The sequence below is a fragment of the Scatophagus argus genome, chromosome 17 (genome assembly GCF_020382885.2).
Source record: "Scatophagus argus isolate fScaArg1 chromosome 17, fScaArg1.pri, whole genome shotgun sequence".
NCBI classification, from domain to species: domain Eukaryota; kingdom Metazoa; phylum Chordata; class Actinopteri; family Scatophagidae; genus Scatophagus; species Scatophagus argus.
The window spans coordinates 18086038-18106771 of record NC_058509.1 but is presented as its reverse complement, the minus strand read 5'-3'; the positions used below and the strand labels follow the sequence as shown (position 1 = coordinate 18106771).

The following is a 20734-nucleotide window of genomic DNA, read 5'->3' as shown; positions in this document are numbered from 1 at the left end:
CACACACACACACACACACACACACACACACACCACCTCTCCCTCCTTACCACTACTGCCAGATCTGGTTACAAACTACTGGCCACGGTCACTCAATCAAGATATGTTTCATTATCCCAGGGCTTGCTGCCTCTTCTCTTCCACTTTCTGTTTCTCATAACGGACAAAAAAAAAAAGAAAAAGAAGAAGAAGGAGAAATCGGCTGGCTTGGCAGACTAATGGCTCTGCTTGGGCTTGATTGATTCAGTGAAGTAATCTGCAAATGGAATACATTAGGAGAGGAGAGCAGAGCAGAGACAGCACATGCACACTCAGAGGAGCAGTGGAGAATATGAGAATAATGTTAATAGTAAAGACTTTTCCACATTCGTGAACAATAATTGCATTACAGAAAATTTTCTTGACTTTTTTTATTTTTATTTTATTTTTTAATAATAGAATCTTGAGCACCACACTATGTATAAATCTGTCTTTTTGCCTCTCAAACATTCTGAACACTGTTGTGCAGTTCTCAGCTCTGAAGTTCCATGTTAGGCAGTGCTGGGAAAAACACAAAATGGCTGCCATACAGAGGAGCTTGAAGCTCCACAGAAAGAGCTGCAGCTCTCTCCTTCTTTCCACAACACAGCTCACATAGATGCCCCTTTTCCCACATGCAGAAGAGTAGCGTGTTCTTGAATGTTTTCATGTCACCGGCTGTTATTATTGTCACAGATAATGGTGCTGTAACCTTCCTCTGTGCTCAGAAACCCCCACACTTCAACTTAGTCACCCCACTGTCCCTCCAGTCCTGCTCATGCCTGATCCACGTCCTCTTCATTGTTCGCCTTCTAATAACGAGCGTGTTGAATAGTAGAGCCACAGCAGCATCAGTATCACCCACCCCCTCACCACCTCCCCACTCCTCTCCTCTCTCCTCTCGCTGTCCGGCTTGTGCAGTCAGCAGAACAGGCTGGTGCTGTGCAGTATTGAGCCGGGAAAAATCAATGACTGCAGAGTGGGAGTGGGTAGGAGCTTGTGTGTTTGAACGTGTGTGTGTGTGTGTGTGTACACAGTGCTTCTGCCTATTCAGGCTGATGGATCAGAGCTGTCAGCTGTCAGATATTTTAAAAAAAGAGATCGTCCTGAATGCTGTGCTGGTATGGCAGGTGCAGATGTGAATGTTTATGTAATTTGCATTATATTTTTTGTAATTTCTTAGCAGGATCTATAAACAAGTTTCAAGTTTTTGACATAAGAAACGGTATTCAGGAATATTTTTGTAATTGTTGGTTTAATTTTTAATAAAAAAATTTTACTAGTGTCTAAGTGCAAACGGAGTTTTAAATACATTATTTAGATGAAAATTAATATGTTTCCTCTAAGCTTCCGTCTGACTAAATAAGCCTGACTTCTCAGATATCAAAGGGTAACTCTGTCACAAAATCCACTTTCTTGGAGTTGATTCCAATATTTTGTTTATTATTCTGTCAGTTGCTTCAGGTCAGTGCTCACACCAGTGACTGTTCTTTGTCTTTTCCAAGTCTTAGAGGCGAAGGAAAATTGAAGAATAAAAAAAAATCATTTTGAATTCCTAATCGAATCTTATTGCTGCTTTATAAAAAATAAATTAATTCGTTTTTGTGCGTGTACATGTGCTTTCTCTGATTTCTGGTATATTTTTACTCTTTTGATCCTCCGTTTGCTTAAATGCTCCCATGGGCCCATGGAGTACCCCAGATCCTACCCCTAATAGTTGTTGTATTTCAGCAGGTCTGCTTGTGCCTTATTAATAAATGAATACTCTCCTCTTTCTGTCTTGAGACTGAAGTTTATGTGTCTTGTGTAGACATCCTGGGAATTGACCCCCCACCCCCAGGATGGCTTTTGTGGCCAAGACATGTCTCTGGGTGGTGATCTGTGATGCCTTGAGCGAGGCAGCTGCTGAGGTGGTCATCTTTGCGGCTGGTCAAAGGCTATTAGAGCGAGCCCTCTGGTCAGATGACCAGTCTTGTGATGTCTAAGTGGAGGCTGGGTGGTGCTGGTTTGGAAGGGGCCCGCGATGTAGGTCAGCTGACGATGCTGGCTGTTGGATAAAGGATCCCGCCATGGTTGTTTAAGCAAGGAATGCCATGCTGTTTGATCTCTGCTCTCTGCTCCAGAGCATTAAGATCTCACTGGCTCTGTGTCGCTCACAGCTTGGTTCTGACCCCGTTTTGTTTTTTGTTGTTTGTTTTTTTTTTTTTTTTAACTTTTGTGAGCATTAGTTGGGTATCATCCAATGAAAGGCATTTGTGTGTGATTGTCATACGTAAAACTTTCCTGCGGCGCTTCGTGTGGTTTTGCAGTTCTGTGTGGGTCAGGAAGGCCTGGGTTTGTGCAGTCACTGGAGTGAGAGGAAGAGATGGAGGGAGGGCAGAGGGAATGGGGGGTGGGGTGGATTCTGAATCAGCGTTCTGCTCCTGTCACTCCCTCTGGGGTTCCTCCATCAGGTCATGTCCCAAAAATAGCAACGGGCGCTGTTTCAAGTGCAAAACCGCCGGCTTCGGGGCTGCAGCCAGTCTGCGAGTGTGAGATTTCTATGGGAATAGTTGGCCACCTTCCAATGCATGCTTTTTTTTTCCCTCCACTTCCTCCCTCCCTCCTTCCCTCCCTCCCATTTTTTTCCCTCCTCCAATGTGACTGGCAGATGAGCTTGCATTTCTGAGTGAGCACATGGGCTCCACGTGAGTGGCCAGTGTGTAAACATTCACCTTCCCACAAACATAATCATCACCGGCTGCCTTCCTACCTTCTCGCCTGCCTGGTTGTCTTTGTGTCACAGCCAGCGAGGCTCAATAACAACACCACATGGCACCAGAGCCTGTGCCCAGCACCAATTATTTCAACTGCCTCCTGAGATCACTCACTTCAAATATTCCCCCCCCCCCCATTTTCTCTTTGCAAGCCATTCAACATTTTTCTTGCCAAGATGGATCATTATCAGTGTTAAAGGAGTGATGTGGAGTTTTTTTTTTTTTTTTTAAAAAAAGGTGGAATAAGAAGTCGGTGCTCCTGAGTGCGTGTTAGTGCCATGATAGGGCTGGCATTACTATATGAGAGAATAACAGATAAACCCCTGAGAAGGCAAAGATTGTTCAAACATATCAGTGGCCATTTGGAATTACCAGTCATTTCACTTGAAGTGACTTTCAGCAGTATACTTGTCCAGCTATCCTAAATTTTAGAGTCTGAGCCAAACTGGTGTTTATTTATGTTCCTGCTTACACACACACCAACACACAGGCTGGTATGCCTTTCTATATCTTAATTCAGTTACTCTTACACTACTCATGAAAAAGTGTATAAAATAAAATTTTAATTAGTTGCCATGAGTTGATTTGAAGAGAAGTCCTTGGCTTCAGCTAAGTTAGCCATATTTCATGGTACCATCATTACACCACATTGCTCCTGTTGTTCCAGGATCTGTCGGGCTCCATCGACGACCTGCCCACTGGTACAGAGGGGGCCCTGAGCCCAGGCGTCAGCACCTCAGGGGTGTCCAGCAGTCAGGGTGAGCAGAGCAATCCTGCCCAGTCGCCCTTCTCTCCTCACACTTCGCCTCACCTGCCAGGCATACGAGGGCCCTCTCCATCACCTGTGGGTTCTCCTGCTAGCGTCACTCCCTCCCGCACCGGCCCTCTGTCTCCTGCTGCTGTGCCAGGTAAAGACAAATGAATACTAAATCACTCTGGATTGTTAGTTAACCACATTCTTTTATTTCCTATGTTACTCCTTTTTTTATTTTTACAGCCTGACAGCTTTTATTAATAGTGGATCCCAAAAGTTCTGCCTGCCGAAAAATGCCAGGAAAAATAATTTGAGTACATTTTTCATGGAGTTGGATGCTCTGTGAAAAATCTTGCAAACAGGAGAAGGATTTTGAGTTTTTATTCAAAAGTTGCACGCTCACAAATACAATTTATATTTGGATTTCTAACCTATTTTTTTATTTACATTTTTGCCACCAACAAACCATAGTGGAGGGCAGTTTAACAGGCAATCGACAGAACACGGTTAAAGTCTTTTTTTTTTTCTTTCTTTTTATAATGTCATTTTAAAAGTTTAAGGGCACGCAAAGATTGAAGACAAACAAGACAATCAGTTTTCCAAAGGTTTGGAGTTGTTTGAATCTGTTTTCAAGATCCTGAGCCCTGGTGTTGTTGCTGTCCTGCAGGTAATCAGATGCCTCCGCGACCACCCAGCGTCCAGTCGGACAGCATCATGCACTCTTCCTTGAACCAGTCGGCCATGGGTCAGGACCGGGGTGAGTGCTGATACTGAGGAGGTTTTTGAAGAAGACAGGAAAAAAGAAATGGGGGGAAAAAAAACAGACCTAACCTAAGAATGTATTCCACATCTCCAGGAGCTTTACGGTGTGATTGTCTGAATTTGTATGCATTGTGTCCTCCTTTAAACACTCCCCCCGGCTGTGTCTTTAAATAAGACTGTGCCTTCAGTCTACTTGCCAGGTCGAAATAGAGAAACAGCAGTAACACGCTCTTTGTTTTTAAGGAAGTAAAGAGCTTTTTCAAGTGATTTATTTTTGTCTTTTTCAAATAAAGAATCGCATATCTAATGACATTTCCTCCCAATCCTTTCCAGTGTACATGCGTAACCCTCAGATGCCCCCTTACGGGTCCCCTGGACAACCTGGGTCAGCCTTATCTCCGCGTCAATCATCAGGAGGCCAGATGCATAGTGGGATGGGACCCTATCCCCAGAACAACTCCATGGGAAACTACGGACCTCAGGGGGGTCAATATGGTCCACAAGGTGAGGCCTTAGGGCACAGTTGTAAGTGGTGTCATATGTTGCACTTTTTTTTTTCCAGATCCTAAAAATATTGTGAATGAGTTTACAGTTGTCGTCCCGCGACCATCACAGTTTCAGAGATAGCCCAGATTTTAAAAAAGGCTTTGAAGTTTCCTCTCACTTCGTAAATGTATGAAATTATATCACTGTACTTTGAAGTCTGAGATGGTTTCTGTGGGCTTTGAAGAAGTTCTGCTATGAGTCATAGCAGCGAACAGTGAGGGCCTGATAAAGCTGGCTCCATCAGGCTGCTTGTCAGAACAGGAAGCACAGAGGTAAATTTAGAGCCGAACTGTTCAAACTCTTTATCTCAGCAGGGAGAGATGAGCTTCCACAGATTTCTCCGCTTCAGTCCGAAACATAGTAGAATGGCATGAAACACTCTCAGATGTTTGGGTGTAGCAGGCTAAAATCAAAAGGTCTGTCCATCTATGTCCCTTACAGGTTACCCCAGGCAACCCGGCTACACGGGGATGCCCAATGCCAACTATCCCAGCGGTCCCGGCATGGGCGGCACCATGAACCCTATGCCTGGTCAGGGCAGCGGGACTCCGTATGGAAGCATGCCGCCTGGCAGAATAGGCCCCGGGCAAATGGGTGCTCGGCCCTACGGCCCTGGGATTGCCTCAAACATGGGCGCCATGCCTCCTCAGGTGGGGTCTGGGATGTGTCCCCCTCCAGGCATGAACAGGAAGGATGGCGGCCCCTCCATGCACCATGGACCCACTAACTCCATACACAGCAGGTGAGTGCACGCAGTCACTGGCTGCATCATTATCTCAGTGACTCGGGTCAGGAAGTCGCATTGTATTAAGACTGTAAGGCCCGAAGAGGTTTTTTTTTTCTTTACTCTTATAGCTCCGTGTGTGTGTGTGTGTGCGTGCGCGCGTCTTTGAGTGTCCTTTCTTGTATGTGCCGGCTGTATGACCATGAAAAGTGATTGCTTCTTCCCACGTGCAAGCCGGTTGTGTGTTTTGGTGCTGCAGAGTAGATGGCAGTAGACCAGACATTTATCTATGAGAGAAAAGGAAAAAGTGGAGAGAGTGAGAGAGCAGGAGTTGGTCTCTGACATCAGTGAATCACATCTTTCCCCAGCGAGGATGCCAGCTCAGCCTACAGAGAGGCACTTGTGGGTTTGGCATTTGCTAGAATCTTATGACGTGAATTGATGTTTCTTTCAGAATAAACACAATAGGATTATTATGGAATCAAACAGAAAGGCTTGAAAAGATGACTCTTAATTTCAAAAACCTGATTGTATGTATTTTCTTTTTGACAATGATGCAGTTTTATCAGCTGGTTGTGTTTCAGCTTTCCCAAGTGTTCTTTCTAAACAAACATTCTCTTCTCTAGGCCACCTGGCTACCCTAACATGTCCCAGGGCATGATAGGAGCAGGCTCGCCATACGGCCCTGGCATGAACAGTATGCATGGCATGATGAACCAGGGAGGGCCAGGGCCTTACCCAATGGGAGCAAATATAGCCAATAACACCCCTGGTGAGTAAAAGCTACACAGTCCCGCCTTTGTGCTTGTAGAAATATTACAGCATGCTTTGTCCTTTAAAGGGTGTTACAGACTGGTAATCTTTTATTTTTCACTCACCTCTTTTTACCCCTAAACACTCAGGGATGGCTCCTAGTTCAGAGTTTGGCATAGACAAAATGAACCCTGCCCAGAAGATGAACAACAAAGTGGACGGGACACCCAAGCCCGAATCCAAAAAGGTACAGGTTCTGAATCCACACAATGAAATTCTTGTTGCTCATTCGAACTTCCCCATCTCATGATATCCTCCTCTCGTTGTTCCTGTAGAAGTCGAGCTCCTCAACCATCACCAATGAGAAGATCACCCGTCTGTACGAGCTTGGTCCAGAGCCAGAGAGGAAGATGTGGGTAGATCGATACCTGGCATTCGCTGAGGAGAAGGCCATGGGCATGAACAACCTGCCTGCAGTGGGACGTAAACCCCTCGACCTCTTCCGACTCTATGTGTCTGTCAAAGAGATTGGCGGCCTCACCCAGGTACGTCTGGATTCCACCTGAATTTCTGTCGCCTGTAATTCCTCGAAGGCTGTTGAGTGCAGCTCTCTGAGCCTCCTCCTTCCTGTGTTGCCCACCAGGTGAACAAGAACAAGAAGTGGAGGGAGCTGGCCACCAACCTGAATGTGGGCACATCGAGCAGTGCGGCCAGCTCGCTCAAGAAACAGTACATCCAGTGTTTGTACGCCTTCGAGTGCAAGATAGAGCGTGGCGAGGACCCGCCCCCGGACTTCTTCAACACGGACACCAAAAAGAACCAGCCGAAGATCCAACCTCCCAGCCCAGGTGAGTGCCGGCACACCCCTGAGTTAAATCACACTCAAAGAATGAAAGCTTATTACTTATCACGTAATCTGCCCTATAAACTAGTGCATTTATTGTATCCTTTTAATTGCAGTATTAAAATCTGATCTTAGACTGTCATTTGTCATCTCCTGTACCAGGCTGTCACCCCTCCCATAAATCTCTGCTCTTTTGGTGTATAGTGGAGGAGTTGTAAATGATGGCAGGGTAGCTGTAAGTCACAGGGTGTTCCACATCTCTTGGGGGTATGCTCCTTGGCATTTGCACAGGACCTGATCAAAGACGTGTCTTTTCAGACTGCCCTCCTGTTTATTTTTGTGCGAACAGTGATGCCATCAGCCTGCCAAATCTTTCAATGAACTCTGAATGTTTTGGTAAAAGTCAGTGTGTTAAACTGGCAGTCAGACAGAAGGGGATACAGTGGTGTGAGTGAGGGGTCTCTGGACGATGTGTCGCCTGGAAGCTGTTTGTTTTGGAGCTGCCAGGAGCAAGCACAGCAGGAAGGACCACGTGTTGCTTCAGTCTGGCTGAGCCCCAGGCTGTCAGACGTGGGGCACTGAGTCAGCGTCGGGGTGTTGTTACAGGAGACATCAGGGTGCTTGTCAGCTGGCATCAGCCCTCTAGTTAGTATGAAGGAAGAGATTGCAAGGGAGAGGAGGTGGGTTTGGAGGTATGGGGTAAGAGGTTATTTGGCGATGGCAGTGCCATGTTAGTGGTGCGTCCTTGCTGCCTGGTGCCTGGCCCAGGGCTACAGAAGCAAGGCAACACTCCCTGGAGATTAGTGCTGAGCCAGAAATGATGAATGTGTGTGTGTCTGTGTGTGCACGTACGCGTGTGCATGTAACAATCACCTTCTCTCAGTCTCTCTTTGCTTCTACCCCATCCCCCCATCTTCAGTCATAGGAAATCCCTGCCCTACGGAAGGAGAGGGGAGGGGAAGCCGGTTAATATGTGTGTGTGAGAGAGAGAGTGAGAGGCGAGAGGGTGATGTGAGAAAATGTGAATAAATGTGACCTGCCAGTGACCCTGATGTTGTGTGTGTATGCGTGTCAAGTTTAATGAATGGGAACCTGTGACTCATCAGACTGGCGTGCTAATAGCGAGAAGTCCTGAGCTGAAGTTAAGGATGAGTGCTACTATGTCCCACAAGCAATCACTCACTCGCTCTCATGCACACATACACAACTTGCTGTCTCTACAGGTCAGGCAGTAATCTGTCAGGGTTTAGATCATTGTTTCCTGGTGACTCCAAGAGCCAGCAGTGGTATACAAAGAGGAGGAGGGTGGAGGAGCGGGGGGTTGGCATGCTGTGATGAGCTGGAAGATTCAACATTTTTTTGCTGGCTGTGCACTCAAAAGCCAGTCAGCTTGACACAAACTGTGTTCCTCTGTGCAGCGCTCAGGAATTTCTTAATGGGATTTAGGATTGCCAAAAGCAGCATGTGTTCCTGAAAGCCCCCAGCAGTGCTCAGTTTATCCACAAGACTATCCCGCTTTACTATCAGCTATCAACTTTTGCCTTTATTCCTAGAGTGAAGAGAGAACGAGGGGAACGTGCTTTGAATTCTCTGGAATAAAATACATGTTATAAACCAGGAGGAGTTTATTGCAGTTTCCCAGCACTCAGTGTTCATGTTCTTGTCTTGCAGCTGGTTCTGGATCCCTGCAAGGACCCCAAACTCCTCAGTCCACCAGTAGTTCGATGGCAGAGGGGGGAGATCTGAAGCCGCCCACTCCAGCTTCCACTCCGCACACGCAAATGACTCCAATGCCTGGTGTCAGGTACAAGTTAGAAGCCACAATATCATCTTTTTTTGACATTCACGACATCAGGAGTCAACACAATAAAATGAAACCGACCTCTCTGGAGAAATTGGATCAGGAAATGTAATACAGCAAACAAGAAAAAAAATGCTTAAAATGGTATGATGGTAGATCATTTTAAAATATACACACAGCCAGCCAGCTTGTTGAAAAGTGTTAAAGAGAAGTTTAATAATGCCTAAATCATGTTTCGTTTTGTTTTTTTTTGTTTTTTTTAAATGACTGCGATAAAACATCCAGAAATGAAACTTTGAAATATTAAAGTACTACGAATGTCTCAAAAAAAGAAACTGCAGAGTGAATGCAGTAGATGCATTCACGGTTCCCAGTTTTGAATGTCATGAAATTTAAGGATGGAAAAAGAAAATTGCTGAATAGTGGCCTTTAAAGAATACTATCATGGTTGATGTAAATGTTTTTTTTTCTTTTTTTCCCCTCTATGGTTATTAGGAAGATATGATGCACTCCAACATCATGATATTTTCTTTTGTGGTACTTTATTCTCAAAACACTTACTGTTTTTAATAGATAGTTTATATGCAGATATTTGTGGTAGTTCTTAAACATAGCAGTGTTGGGATCTATCTTCAGCCTTTTGACTCTTCCACTCCAGTGTAAGAGCATCAGCTGAGACAAGAAGGTATAAGCACATATCACTAGCGTAAACACTGAGAACACAGGCCTGTGCTGACAGTCTTGAAATATATCGCGGTATATTTAAATCCCCTCTATTGTGATGCGTATCATATCATTCTTGTTCCTTGAATTTGTGAAACATCTTTTTGGGTGCCAAGGAATAGTTAGTAGAGGCAAATCAAAACAAGATTCAAGTTTAGAAATTAACAAAAAATTTGAAACGTACTGTTCCTAAATATATTTGAAATCTATCTTTAAAATAATATCTATGAACGAAAATTATTCTTTATTTCACTAACAAGCCTCCTACCCTTCTATAGGAGTAGCGTTAATCTGCAGGACCCTTTTGCTGATGGCGGAGACCCAGCGTTTTCCAGAAGGAATGCCATGACTCCCAACTCACAGGGCTTCCAGCCTGGGATGGGTGGCCCTGAAATGATCGGCAGAATGGGTCCCTATGAGTCTAACAAAGACCCCTTTGGTGGCATGAGGAAAGGTGAGTGACACCCAAATCATATGTCATGGGAGTTCTGTTGGAGCTGAAACCAACAATGATTGGTGTTTTTCCCCTTAAAGCTGGAGAGCAGTTCATGCAACCAGGCCCCAACAGTGGAATGGGAGAACAGTATAACAGAGGCCCACCAGGCCCTATGGGCAACATGCAGATGGGCCAGAGGCAACAATACCCTTATGGATATGACCGAAGGTAAACATGCTGCATTATTGTATAAGTGGTCAACATGATTTTCTTATGACATACATATCAGTGTAAATACACATAAAAGTGCTTGCCAAGATTGGCATGAAGCCTGCACTATTCTGCTGTTATCTGTTATGTCAGTTAAGAAGAATCAATTTATGACCCGTGTTTGCTGGTTTTACAGACAAGAGCCAGGCATTGGCCCTGACGGCAGTATGGGACCAGGAGCTCCCCAGCCAAACATGATGCCTTCTGGAGCCGACACAGGGATGTACTCACCCAGCCGCCCTCCACCACAGCAACGGTCAGTATCCTCGCTGCTAAGATTGGTCTGTATTAAAAGAGAAAGACAGTTTTTTTTCAAGGCATTTTGCCAGTGTGATGGTGCACAAAAAGAATTCAGTGTTGGAGTTTCATACTACAACTGTCTGTACTGTAAAGAAGAAATTTAAAATGTAGAAAAATGTGTGTGAACTTTTGTTATTGTTTTCAGGCACGACTCATATCCCAATCAGTTCCCTGGCCAAGGAGCTCCCCCTGGTGGCCCATATCCAAATCAACAGCCCGGAATGTATCAGCAACCGGTAAGAGCATTTTGTTCAGCAATCAGAATGGTCTTACTTTTCTTTTTTAAAAGTTTTCTTGCTTAAAGACATCTATTTATTATATTTGAATTAAAGGTAAACTTTTCTGCATGTGATGTGATTTGTTGATCAGATGCATACACTCGTTCCACATACAATCACTGAATTAAGATACTGGGTTGTTCGGTATAATACTGAATGTGGTCTTCTGACAGAACTACAAGCGCCCTGTAGACGGAGGGTATGGTCCTCCAGCCAAGCGCCATGAGGGAGAAATGTACAACGCACCCTACAGTGGTCAGCAACAGCCAGGACCCCAGTCCTCGGGGCCCCAGGGCCAACAGGACATGTATAACCAGTTTAATGCATACCCTGGAGGGGAGCGGAGGCCACAAGGCCCACAGAACCAGTTCCCCTTTCCCTTTGGGCGGGAGCGAGGACCACCATCTGCAGGCCCCAACTCTCAGTCTCCAATGCCTCCCCAGATGATGACAAGCACCATGCCTTCAGGTCCTGATGGCCCCCAGGGCCCAATGTGGCAGGGCCGCAATGAGATGGGCTACCCCAACTATCCCAACCGACAGGGACCTCCTGTACCAGGGCAGGGCCCAGGATACCATGGCATGAACCGCTCAGAGGAGATGATGTCATCAGACCAACGCATGAACCACGAGGGTCAGTGGCCCAGCCATGTTAACCAGCGGCAGCCGCCATTTGGCCCCGGTGGTTCTGGACCTCCCATGACCAGACCCCTGCCTTCCACCTACCAGACTTCTCAGAACCACATTCCTCAGGTGTCAAGCCCAGCACCCATGCCCCGGCCCATGGAAAGCAGGACCTCACCCAGCAAGTCACCCTACATACACCCAGGCATTAAGGTGCAGAAAGCTGGACCTCCAGTACCTGCCTCTCACATTGGCCAGGCCCCTGTACAGCAACCCATGATCAGGCGAGATGTGGCCTTCCCTCCTGGCTCTGTGGAGGCTTCCCAACCCCACCTTAAGCCCCGCAGGCGACTCACCATGAAAGACATTGGTACAGAATTTTTATTTCATCCTTTGCTCTGTATTTTCAGTAGACAAGCACAGGCCAAAACACAATTAGTGACAGCAAGTGTGTGTGTAGTAGTAGTAGTGTGAGACAAAGACCAGAGTCTAAAGGGCTCTGTTTGATTTTATCTTTAGGTAAATGCTCTCACTATTAATCACCACCAAATCTAATGAATGACCACCTGGCTGACTCATCTGAACGGATAGAAGCTGCTTAGTGAGAGGACATAAATAGTTGGCAGTTAGTTTAATGCTAGTCCTGGTGATACAGATCTCCACCTGTCTTTCACAGCTGTAATAACTGTTCATAATCGAGTTGGTGTATATTCACTGTTTTGTCTTTTCCCAGGCACTCCTGAGGCTTGGAGAGTGATGATGTCACTAAAATCAGGCTTACTAGCTGAAAGCACCTGGGCTTTGGATACCATTAACATTTTACTGTATGATGACAATAGTATTTCTACTTTTAACTTGTGCCAGGTAAGCCACACCTGATAAATGTGCATTAACACAACAAAACAACATGTATTGTCACATGTATGAGTTTCTAGGATTGTTTTGGTGACTTTATTCTTCTGATTCTCAGCTGCCTGGATTCCTGGAGCTGGTGGTGGAGTACTTCAGACGCTGCCTCATCGAGATCTTTGGCATCTTAAAGGAGTACGAAGTAGGAGACCCTGGTCAGCGCACCCTCATAGACCCCAATGCTGCTGAGGACTCTGATGATGAAATTCCCATGCCCGATGGTGAGGACATGGACATGGACGAAGAGGACGAAGAGGATGAGGAAGCAGAGGAATCAAAGGGCAATCCTGACTGTTCCTCACTGGTCAAGGTGAAACAGGAGGAGGAGGGCTCACAGAAACACAAGTCTTTAGAGGATGAGGAAGAGGAGAAAGAGAGGGAGCCTTCTAATAAGGAACTCAGTACCTCTACCTCAGGGTCCTCCCAGGACCCCAACCTCCACTCGGAGAAGCCCAAGCAGGCTAGTAAGTTCGATAAACTCCCCATAAAGGTGGTGCGGAAGAAGAATCCCTTCCTGGTGAACCACTCGTCCAAGCTTGGGCAGCGGCAGAGCTTTGATAGTGGCCTCATACACTGGAGTATTGGTGGTGGTGACACTACCGAACACATCCAGACCCACTTTGAGAGCCGGATGAACGTTCTTAAGCAGCGGAAACGCACACCAACAGCTGCCGAGAGCCGCAAGAAGGCCCAGGTGACTGAGACTGTGACGGAAAACCCAGAGAAATCCAAGACCAATGGGGAGGACAAGCCTCGGCAGCAGGTGCCCCAGGCTTCTGAAGCTCAGAAGTCTCCAGCAGAGAAGGCCCCTCCTCCTCTTCCCATTGGTGCACCAGTCACTGCCACCATTGATGATGTACTATCCGCCCGCCCAGGGTCAGTCACAGAGGAAGTGGTTCGTGGAGGAGCTGAAGAGCAGAAAGAGAACGGCAAGTACCTGTTTAGTATCAACCCTGAACTCCAGAGCCGACGCAACATCAAGATCCTGGAGGATGAGCCTCATAGCAAGGACGAGACGCCACTCAGCACTCTATCAGACTGGCAGGACTCATTAGCTCGGCGCTGCATCTGCGTTTCCAACATAGTCCGCAGCCTCTCCTTTGTTCCTGGCAATGATCTGGAGATGTCAAAACACCCAGGGCTCCTGCTGCTGTTGGGCCGCTTGGTTCTGCTCCACCACAGGCACCCTGAACGCAAGCAGGCACCAGTTACCTATGAGAAGGAGGAAGAGGAAGATGAAGGCGTGAGCTGTGAGAGAGATGAGTGGTGGTGGGACTGCCTCGAGGTATTGAGGGAGAACTGCCTGGTCACTCTGGCGAACATCTCAGGCCAGCTGGACCTTTCTATCTATCCAGAGAGTATATGCCTTCCGCTTCTCGATGGCCTGCTCCACTGGGCTGTTTGCCCCTCAGCAGAGGCCCTGGACCCTTTCCCTACACTGGGACCCCATGGCTCACTTTCCCCACAGAGACTGGTCCTCGAGACCCTCAGCAAGCTCAGCATCCAGGACAACAATGTCGACCTCATTCTGGCAACGCCACCGTTCAGCCGCTTGGAGAAGCTGTACGGCTCGCTGGTGCGTCTGGTCGGTGAGCGCAAGGTGGCTGTTTGCCGGGAAATGGCGGTCGTCCTGTTGGCTAACTTGGCCCAGGGTGACAGTCTAGCATCGCGGGCTATTGCTGTGCAGAAAGGCAGCGTGGGTAACCTGCTGGGCTTCCTAGAGGACAGCCTAGCTGCTACACAGTACCAGCAGAGCCAGAGCTCCCTGCTACAAATGCAGGGCGCACCTCAGTTTGAGCCCACCAGTGTGGACATGATGCGGCGGGCAGCCCGGGCCCTGCACGCCCTGGCTAAGGTGGAGGAAAACCACTCGGAGTTCACTTTGTACGAGTCCCGGCTACTGGACATCTCGGTGTCCCCACTTATGAACTCTCTGGTGTCCCAAGTGATCTGTGATGTACTGTTTCTGATTGGCCAGTCATGACAGCCGTGGAGAGGTTTCAGCTCTGCCTCTTTCCGTTCCCAGTCACACCCACCCCCCCTTTTTTTTGTTTGTATGCGTGTGTCTGTTGCGTGTGAGTGAAAAGAGCAAAACTGACTGTCCTTTTTTTCTTTTTCTTTTTTTTTTTTTTTTTTAATTTATGCAAAATCACCTCGGATTCCACTGTCTTTCTACCCCTGCTTCTCACTAAAGGAAGGAATATCATGAAGTAGCTGTGGATTTTAAAACATCTGAAATGGAAAGATACTGACAAAGAAGAGCAGATTGGGACCCAGGCATAGGACAGAGTGCGCTGCCCTGCGGAAAGGACTTGTTTTTTTTAATGAAAAGAAAAAAATCTCCAGAAAAAAAAGAAGAAACTGTAACCAAAGTTGCTGTCTCGTTTACAGTGAGTTTGGGGGATACATGTGCTCGCTTTCTCCCTCGGGGGGTCGGCAGGGGAAAGTGGGCACGGACTAAACAATATTATGGTTCATGTTTGGAGGCTTCATAGACTCACGGACTGTGGTATGGTATAATTGCTGTAACTTTGGATGCTATATACTCAGCCCCACAGGAACCACATTATTGGCTGTGAACAGACATCTGTCATGGGAGGCCTGTGCAGTAGATTGTAGGACTTTTTTCTGTACTGTACACCTTAAAAACTGTAAACATACTGTAATAATACTGTTTCACACTGAGATACGCTGGCTTGGCAGCAAACTGTAGTTTTTAAAAACAGTTTTAGTTATTGTCGAGAGAGAAAAACGGCTTTCCCCCCAAAGTATGGTGAACCTACAACACCCCGACCTCTTCTCTTTGTCCCTTGATTGTATGACTTGACCCTTATATTAAAAAGTCACCTCTTTAGGACTGGTCCTCAACTCTAGATGCAGTCCAAGCTGCAGTGTATATATGATGTTGTACATTACACTTCTCTCTCTTTCTCAACTTCTGTTGCTGTTCACCATTTTTAATCTTTGACGATGACAAGTTTCCCTGCATCAAGTACGCCATGTGATTACTTGACGCCCACCCTGTCCGTTACTTAGGCGCCTCACCCTGCTCGTATCGCGCTCCAGGGGGTGTTTTTAGCTGCTGTCCAATGCAACCCCCAACAAACACAACTTCAACTTTCAGTTTGTCTCCGGTCTGGGTGTAGAGAATATAACAAAAATTGTGTCTGCGGTTCCATTTGAGCTCCTTCATAAATGACAAACTAGACCTTGATGAAGAAACATTTTAATTTTGTTTATTTTGTTTATTTTTTTTTTCCAGTGATGCGGATTCTGCATATTTGTATTTCAGATGATGTAGCTAAAAACTTGATGTAAATTCCTCTTTTTTCCTTTTTTTTGGCTTAATGAATATCATTTATTCAGTATGAAATCTTTATACTATATGTTCCACGTGTTAAGAATAAATGTACATTAAATCTTCGTAAGACGTTTGCTGTGGATTTATTCATTATTCCCCGTGTATGTGCTTGCGACGGCAGTTCGTTAAGTCGTGAATTTTTCAGTTGTCTCACACTTCACCTGCACCGAGATAATTGCACACATCTATAGCGGTGTAGTGTGTTCTGCTGATGCTTTTGATATTTACACATGGATGGATGGATGGGGACACAGCACACAGCCACCTCTGTTAAGCATGCTGCTTACCAAATGCACAGCTATGTTCTCCATCCATGCACTGATTGACATCTCACCCAGATGTTGCACAGCTATCTGTGTCCCTGGACAACGCATGCTGATTATTTACATATCTTATATTTACATCTGTGGCGGAATATGACCATTCAGCTTGATGCATACAGATAACTTAGGAGGGTGAAGTGTCCAAAACATTGTCCTCCAGAACATTGTCTCAGAAATTAATTTAGAAAAAGCTGCATCTTATAAGATGCAGCTTCTTCTAAATGAATTTCTGATAACCTTTATTTCAAGTCTTATAAGCTTATAAGACTTGAAATAAAGGTTATTTGTAAAAGCAGCCAGTAAATCAGTCTGACATGGTTGTGCTGATGCACAAAGTTGCAAGAAAAATTGTCAACACAATATTTCAGTTCAGTGAATTCTTGTGATTTATCCCCCATAACGAATGTAAAAGGGAGTAAAAAGGTAAACCAATAAAATTCTTTGGCAGAAGAGAAAAAAACAAAACCAAAACTTAATTCCACCCCAGTAGACGGCATAATAAAGTTTGGAAACCTTTTTCCATTGTAGTTCCCAATGCCAAGACAAATTAGCGTCTACAGTAACAGAACACAGCCAGCACGAGCTAAATGTGGCTAAGCTTAATTTTCAAAGACTGCTGCTCTCCTGATGTGGTTTTCCTTGGTTAAGCTTTATTAATTCAGGAAGTCTCACACATCAAGGTGTCTTTTGAAAACTTTGCTGCACTGACTTTGTTAAATGTGTTAAGGCACATAAATGTCCTAAAATAAACCTGAGTGCATTTGTAAGATTCTCAGCGCTTATTCATGAATTAACAGTTAAAGAAAAATAGCTGGAAAATATTTACCTTTGTCATTCGAAAACACATTCACATGTTCAGTCCGATCAGGACAGGAGTCTATAGCCAGGCTAGCTGGTGCATTGAGCTAAATGTATTCCAACAAGCTGATGTTAATCAGATATAATGTTTACCAAGATGTGTTAGCATGAAGTGTTAGCACATCTTGGTAAACAGTATATCTGAGATGTGTTAGCATGCTCAGGGGGAATGTTATGACTTTTTTGACTGGGGGTAGCCCAAGTAAGGCACTGACTTGGCTTCGAGTATGTGCAGGCGCAAATGTCAGAATAGCATTAGTTTACCATTTCTCACTGACTTTAATTACCAAAGTTAGTGTCTCATTCCAATACTGGTGAATGCAATGTAATGTATTTCACTCAGTAGATCCACAAATGTCAACCTCATGGTGGCAGTAGAGGAGAAGTCTGAGGATCAGCACAGTTAGTAGATACATCCTCTGAGGATATTTCAGTCTGGACCAAAATGGTGAACCAGCTGACATTGCCATCAATAGAGTCACGCTTTGAGTGTGATTTAAAAGATGAGGAAAAAAGATTTTAAGCAATAAAACTGCAGTAAAGTAATAATAACAGCTTACATGTAAAAACCCAACTGAAAAAGGGAAGTTGGATGCTTTCAGCAGGAGCTTTGAAAGCGTATGTTGATGAGGATAGTTTGGAATTTGGGGTCAAAATTGTAGAAGCAGCTTCATCATAAGTTTTATAGACTGTGAGAGATTCGCATGTAGGACAGGAGATGTTTTGTGGCCTGGTTTTCACATCCTTTATTACTTGAAGTTCATGCATGACCCCTCTGAGCAGTGATGTTTTTATCGTCTGTCCCATTGCACTCTCCAGAGGACATTTGGTGGTATAGATACAGGCCATTTAGGAGGTTGTAGTCACATTAACTCTGTAGCCTGCACTGCCATGATACTGTATCTAAAAACATTCCAGTAGCAGTGTGAATTATTTTATGCATATCAGGGTAAATGGATGGTTGTTATTAGAATTATTCTTGGCTATCTCTATTTAGCATCTGACAGCTCTGTGCAGTGTGATTTTTAGCTGAATATTTGAATATTATTTAGCCCACAGGGGACATTTGTAGGAGCGTAGGATTAGAGCAAAAAAAAAAAAAAAAATTAGAAAGTGCTGATATGATTCTTGGACAACTCGACTATGTTTCCGCAATAGGCTGCTGTTCGCAGGAGAGGAAGGAAGGTAAGACGCAACGAATGCACATCTGTGGACTTGATTATGATTATACTTCATCTACATTGTCAGCACGCTGTGAAATAACATCCAGCACATCTGTAGCTGCATCTGAAAACACTTAGTGGAGTCTACCTGCCACATCTGTCCAGCACTCCAGAGCCATACTAAGTAGAGAATCTCAGCCACAGGTGCCATTAAAACAACCACTTTGCTCGTCTCTAAACAGATTTTGGATCTTTTGTAATTGCAGCAACAAACCAACAAACTAATATTTGAGAATCCTGCATTTTTTTCTCAGGAAGTTTTGCTTCAAACATACTGACAGCATTGACTACAGAGGATGATGTGTAACAGATTCACTGGAACTCTATCAGTATCCATATGCTCAAATATTGATTTCAGCAGAAGTCACAGTCACTAAGATTTTCTTCAGGACTTTGTATGTAAAGCTGGAAAAGTCAGTATGCTCCACATGAAAATGATATGTCATCCAAGCTATGGTGATTTTACTGGGTTTTGTGTGTGCATCAACTGAGCATATGAATCTAGTTCATTTATTATGTTAACTTTGATGTATACTGTTACCAAATTTGATGTTTTTTTATTTTTATACGATGAGCTACAGGAAGCAGAAGAAGATGCAGCAAGACTTGACATATGGACATGTTCTACAGTGACAGTTATTGCGGTTGAAGGGAGTAGGGAGTACCCCCCATGAAATGGAAGAGACTGTGTTATGACAGAGTCTGAAATGTCCTCATGATTTAGTCCCCACTATTAGTCAAGCTTGAGAAAGACTGGATGCTGCATTTGCCATAACCATTCTAATGCACTAATTCATCCTATATAACTATCCTATAACACGACACGGGCTCAGGAACGCTTTGTGAAACCTGTTGTTTGTTTCCAAATGACTGCATTCTGTTTGAATCTATGTTTCACACAGCATGACAGTTGGGGCTGTCTCTTCATTTCAGTCATCATTTGCAGTGTCATTATGTGATGTCAGTATTCTACGAGAGTTTACATTTTGACACCCCCAACACCTAAATTGTTGTGCTTGTTATTAGTGATAATAAAGCTGTCAAGGTGCCAGAATTGTTTTGAATAATATAATATAATATATAGTAATTTGATGATTGGTTGTTGGATGTATGTCAAGGGGTCTTGAAGTTCATTTTACTGACCTAGGTGAGGATGACTCTGGGGGACACAGGTATGGAAATCATTCCTAACATCACCTAAGGAGTTGTGCAGGTCTTATTATTAGAAACTGATTCTGTATGTGTCTCATTCTGTTGTCCGTCTGTCTGTCTTTTTCCTCAGGTGCAGATGGCTGTCTAACTGGCAGAGGTATACCATACTATACTATACTAATTAGTAACAACATTAACACTCATCTCCTGTGAGTCTTATTATTATTTTTAATGAATCATTCACTCCGTTCACGCTATTTTTATGTTCTTGCTCTAACACCAAAAGCCCTCTTCAGTGCCTCCCTGTGGTAACACGTGGTAACTGTAGAGGATCCTGGAGCGGCACAGGTGCAGCATGTCAGCCAATCGGAGAGAGAGAAGACAAATGGAAAGCTACTGCAGCGCTTCCGGAGCTTCCATGATGCTGAGCAGAAGGACAGCCGAGGCTGAGAGCATGTGGTGTTTCAGCTAACAAAGAAAGTAAGACTACAAAAGCAGCCATGGTGACATACAGTTGGGATAAACTACAGATTACATACCGCAAGTGGATGATACTTGCTGATATTTGTTAGTTGATTTTAATGTCAGGCCAGGACTTCTGTGTCAAACAACCGATTGTCCCAGGAGTGTGCAGCACCATATATGAGTGGTTGTTTTTGTTTATGGACACTATTTTATATCACTATTTTGCACACAACTTAATTATGCAGCACCTTCCAACATTTTAGCTTTGTTACAATTTGATCAGTAAAATGAGTTATATGTAACATAATCCTATGTTGTGTAAGATGTTTTACCCACCGTGATGTTGGGTTAATATGAGGCTTATTTTAGTGCTGAATCCATTACAGATGTTGTGATATCCTCTCCACCCGCAGGCGGAGTTATGCGGAGAACAGATTTTTTTGATATGATGGGATTCAAGAAGGTCTCATTGTGAAGGGGTTCATTCACTGCTACACACACACACAGTTCAGTGTAAATCTATGTAGCACCAAATCACAACAAAAGTCATCCCATGACACTTTCCAAATAGAGCAGGTCTAAACCTTTTCAATGCTGAGAGACCCAAAATATTCTTCATACACAGCTGATGTAAGACCTTCAGTGAGGCCTCACTGTAACATGGACAAAGTAACCGGAAGAATCATAAAAAGTCTTTTTGATGAAGTATTGAAATGAGCTCAACACAATGGAGGCCAAAGTCTGGGTTTGTGTACCTTCACTGAAAGACACTGCTCATCTAGCCCTTGTATGTAATGGTGTAGGTGAAAGCAAATGTGTATTGAATGTACCACAACATAACTGGCTATAAATTTA

The 20734-nt window shown here is 44.7% G+C and overlaps 1 protein-coding gene across 3 annotated transcripts in view; it reads left to right on the top strand.

Annotated features, from left to right (window-relative positions):
- The window catches only part of arid1ab (AT rich interactive domain 1Ab (SWI-like)), a 50686-nt gene extending 34766 nt beyond the window's left edge, over window positions 1–15920 (top strand). For all 3 annotated transcript variants that reach the window (XM_046416947.1, XM_046416946.1, XM_046416948.1), the window contains 16 exons: window positions 3442–3682; window positions 4196–4285; window positions 4624–4794; window positions 5278–5578; window positions 6187–6332; window positions 6463–6560; window positions 6649–6858; window positions 6957–7161; window positions 8829–8961; window positions 9960–10135; window positions 10216–10345; window positions 10524–10643; window positions 10833–10923; window positions 11139–11958; window positions 12322–12452; window positions 12559–15920. In XM_046416947.1, the coding sequence (XP_046272903.1) occupies window positions 3442–3682; window positions 4196–4285; window positions 4624–4794; window positions 5278–5578; window positions 6187–6332; window positions 6463–6560; window positions 6649–6858; window positions 6957–7161; window positions 8829–8961; window positions 9960–10135; window positions 10216–10345; window positions 10524–10643; window positions 10833–10923; window positions 11139–11958; window positions 12322–12452; window positions 12559–14481 (4986 nt within the window). In that variant the 3' untranslated portion in view covers window positions 14482–15920. The remainder of the gene's footprint in view (window positions 1–3441; window positions 3683–4195; window positions 4286–4623; window positions 4795–5277; window positions 5579–6186; window positions 6333–6462; window positions 6561–6648; window positions 6859–6956; window positions 7162–8828; window positions 8962–9959; window positions 10136–10215; window positions 10346–10523; window positions 10644–10832; window positions 10924–11138; window positions 11959–12321; window positions 12453–12558) is intronic.
- The last annotated feature ends 4814 nt before the right edge of the window (window positions 15921–20734 follow it).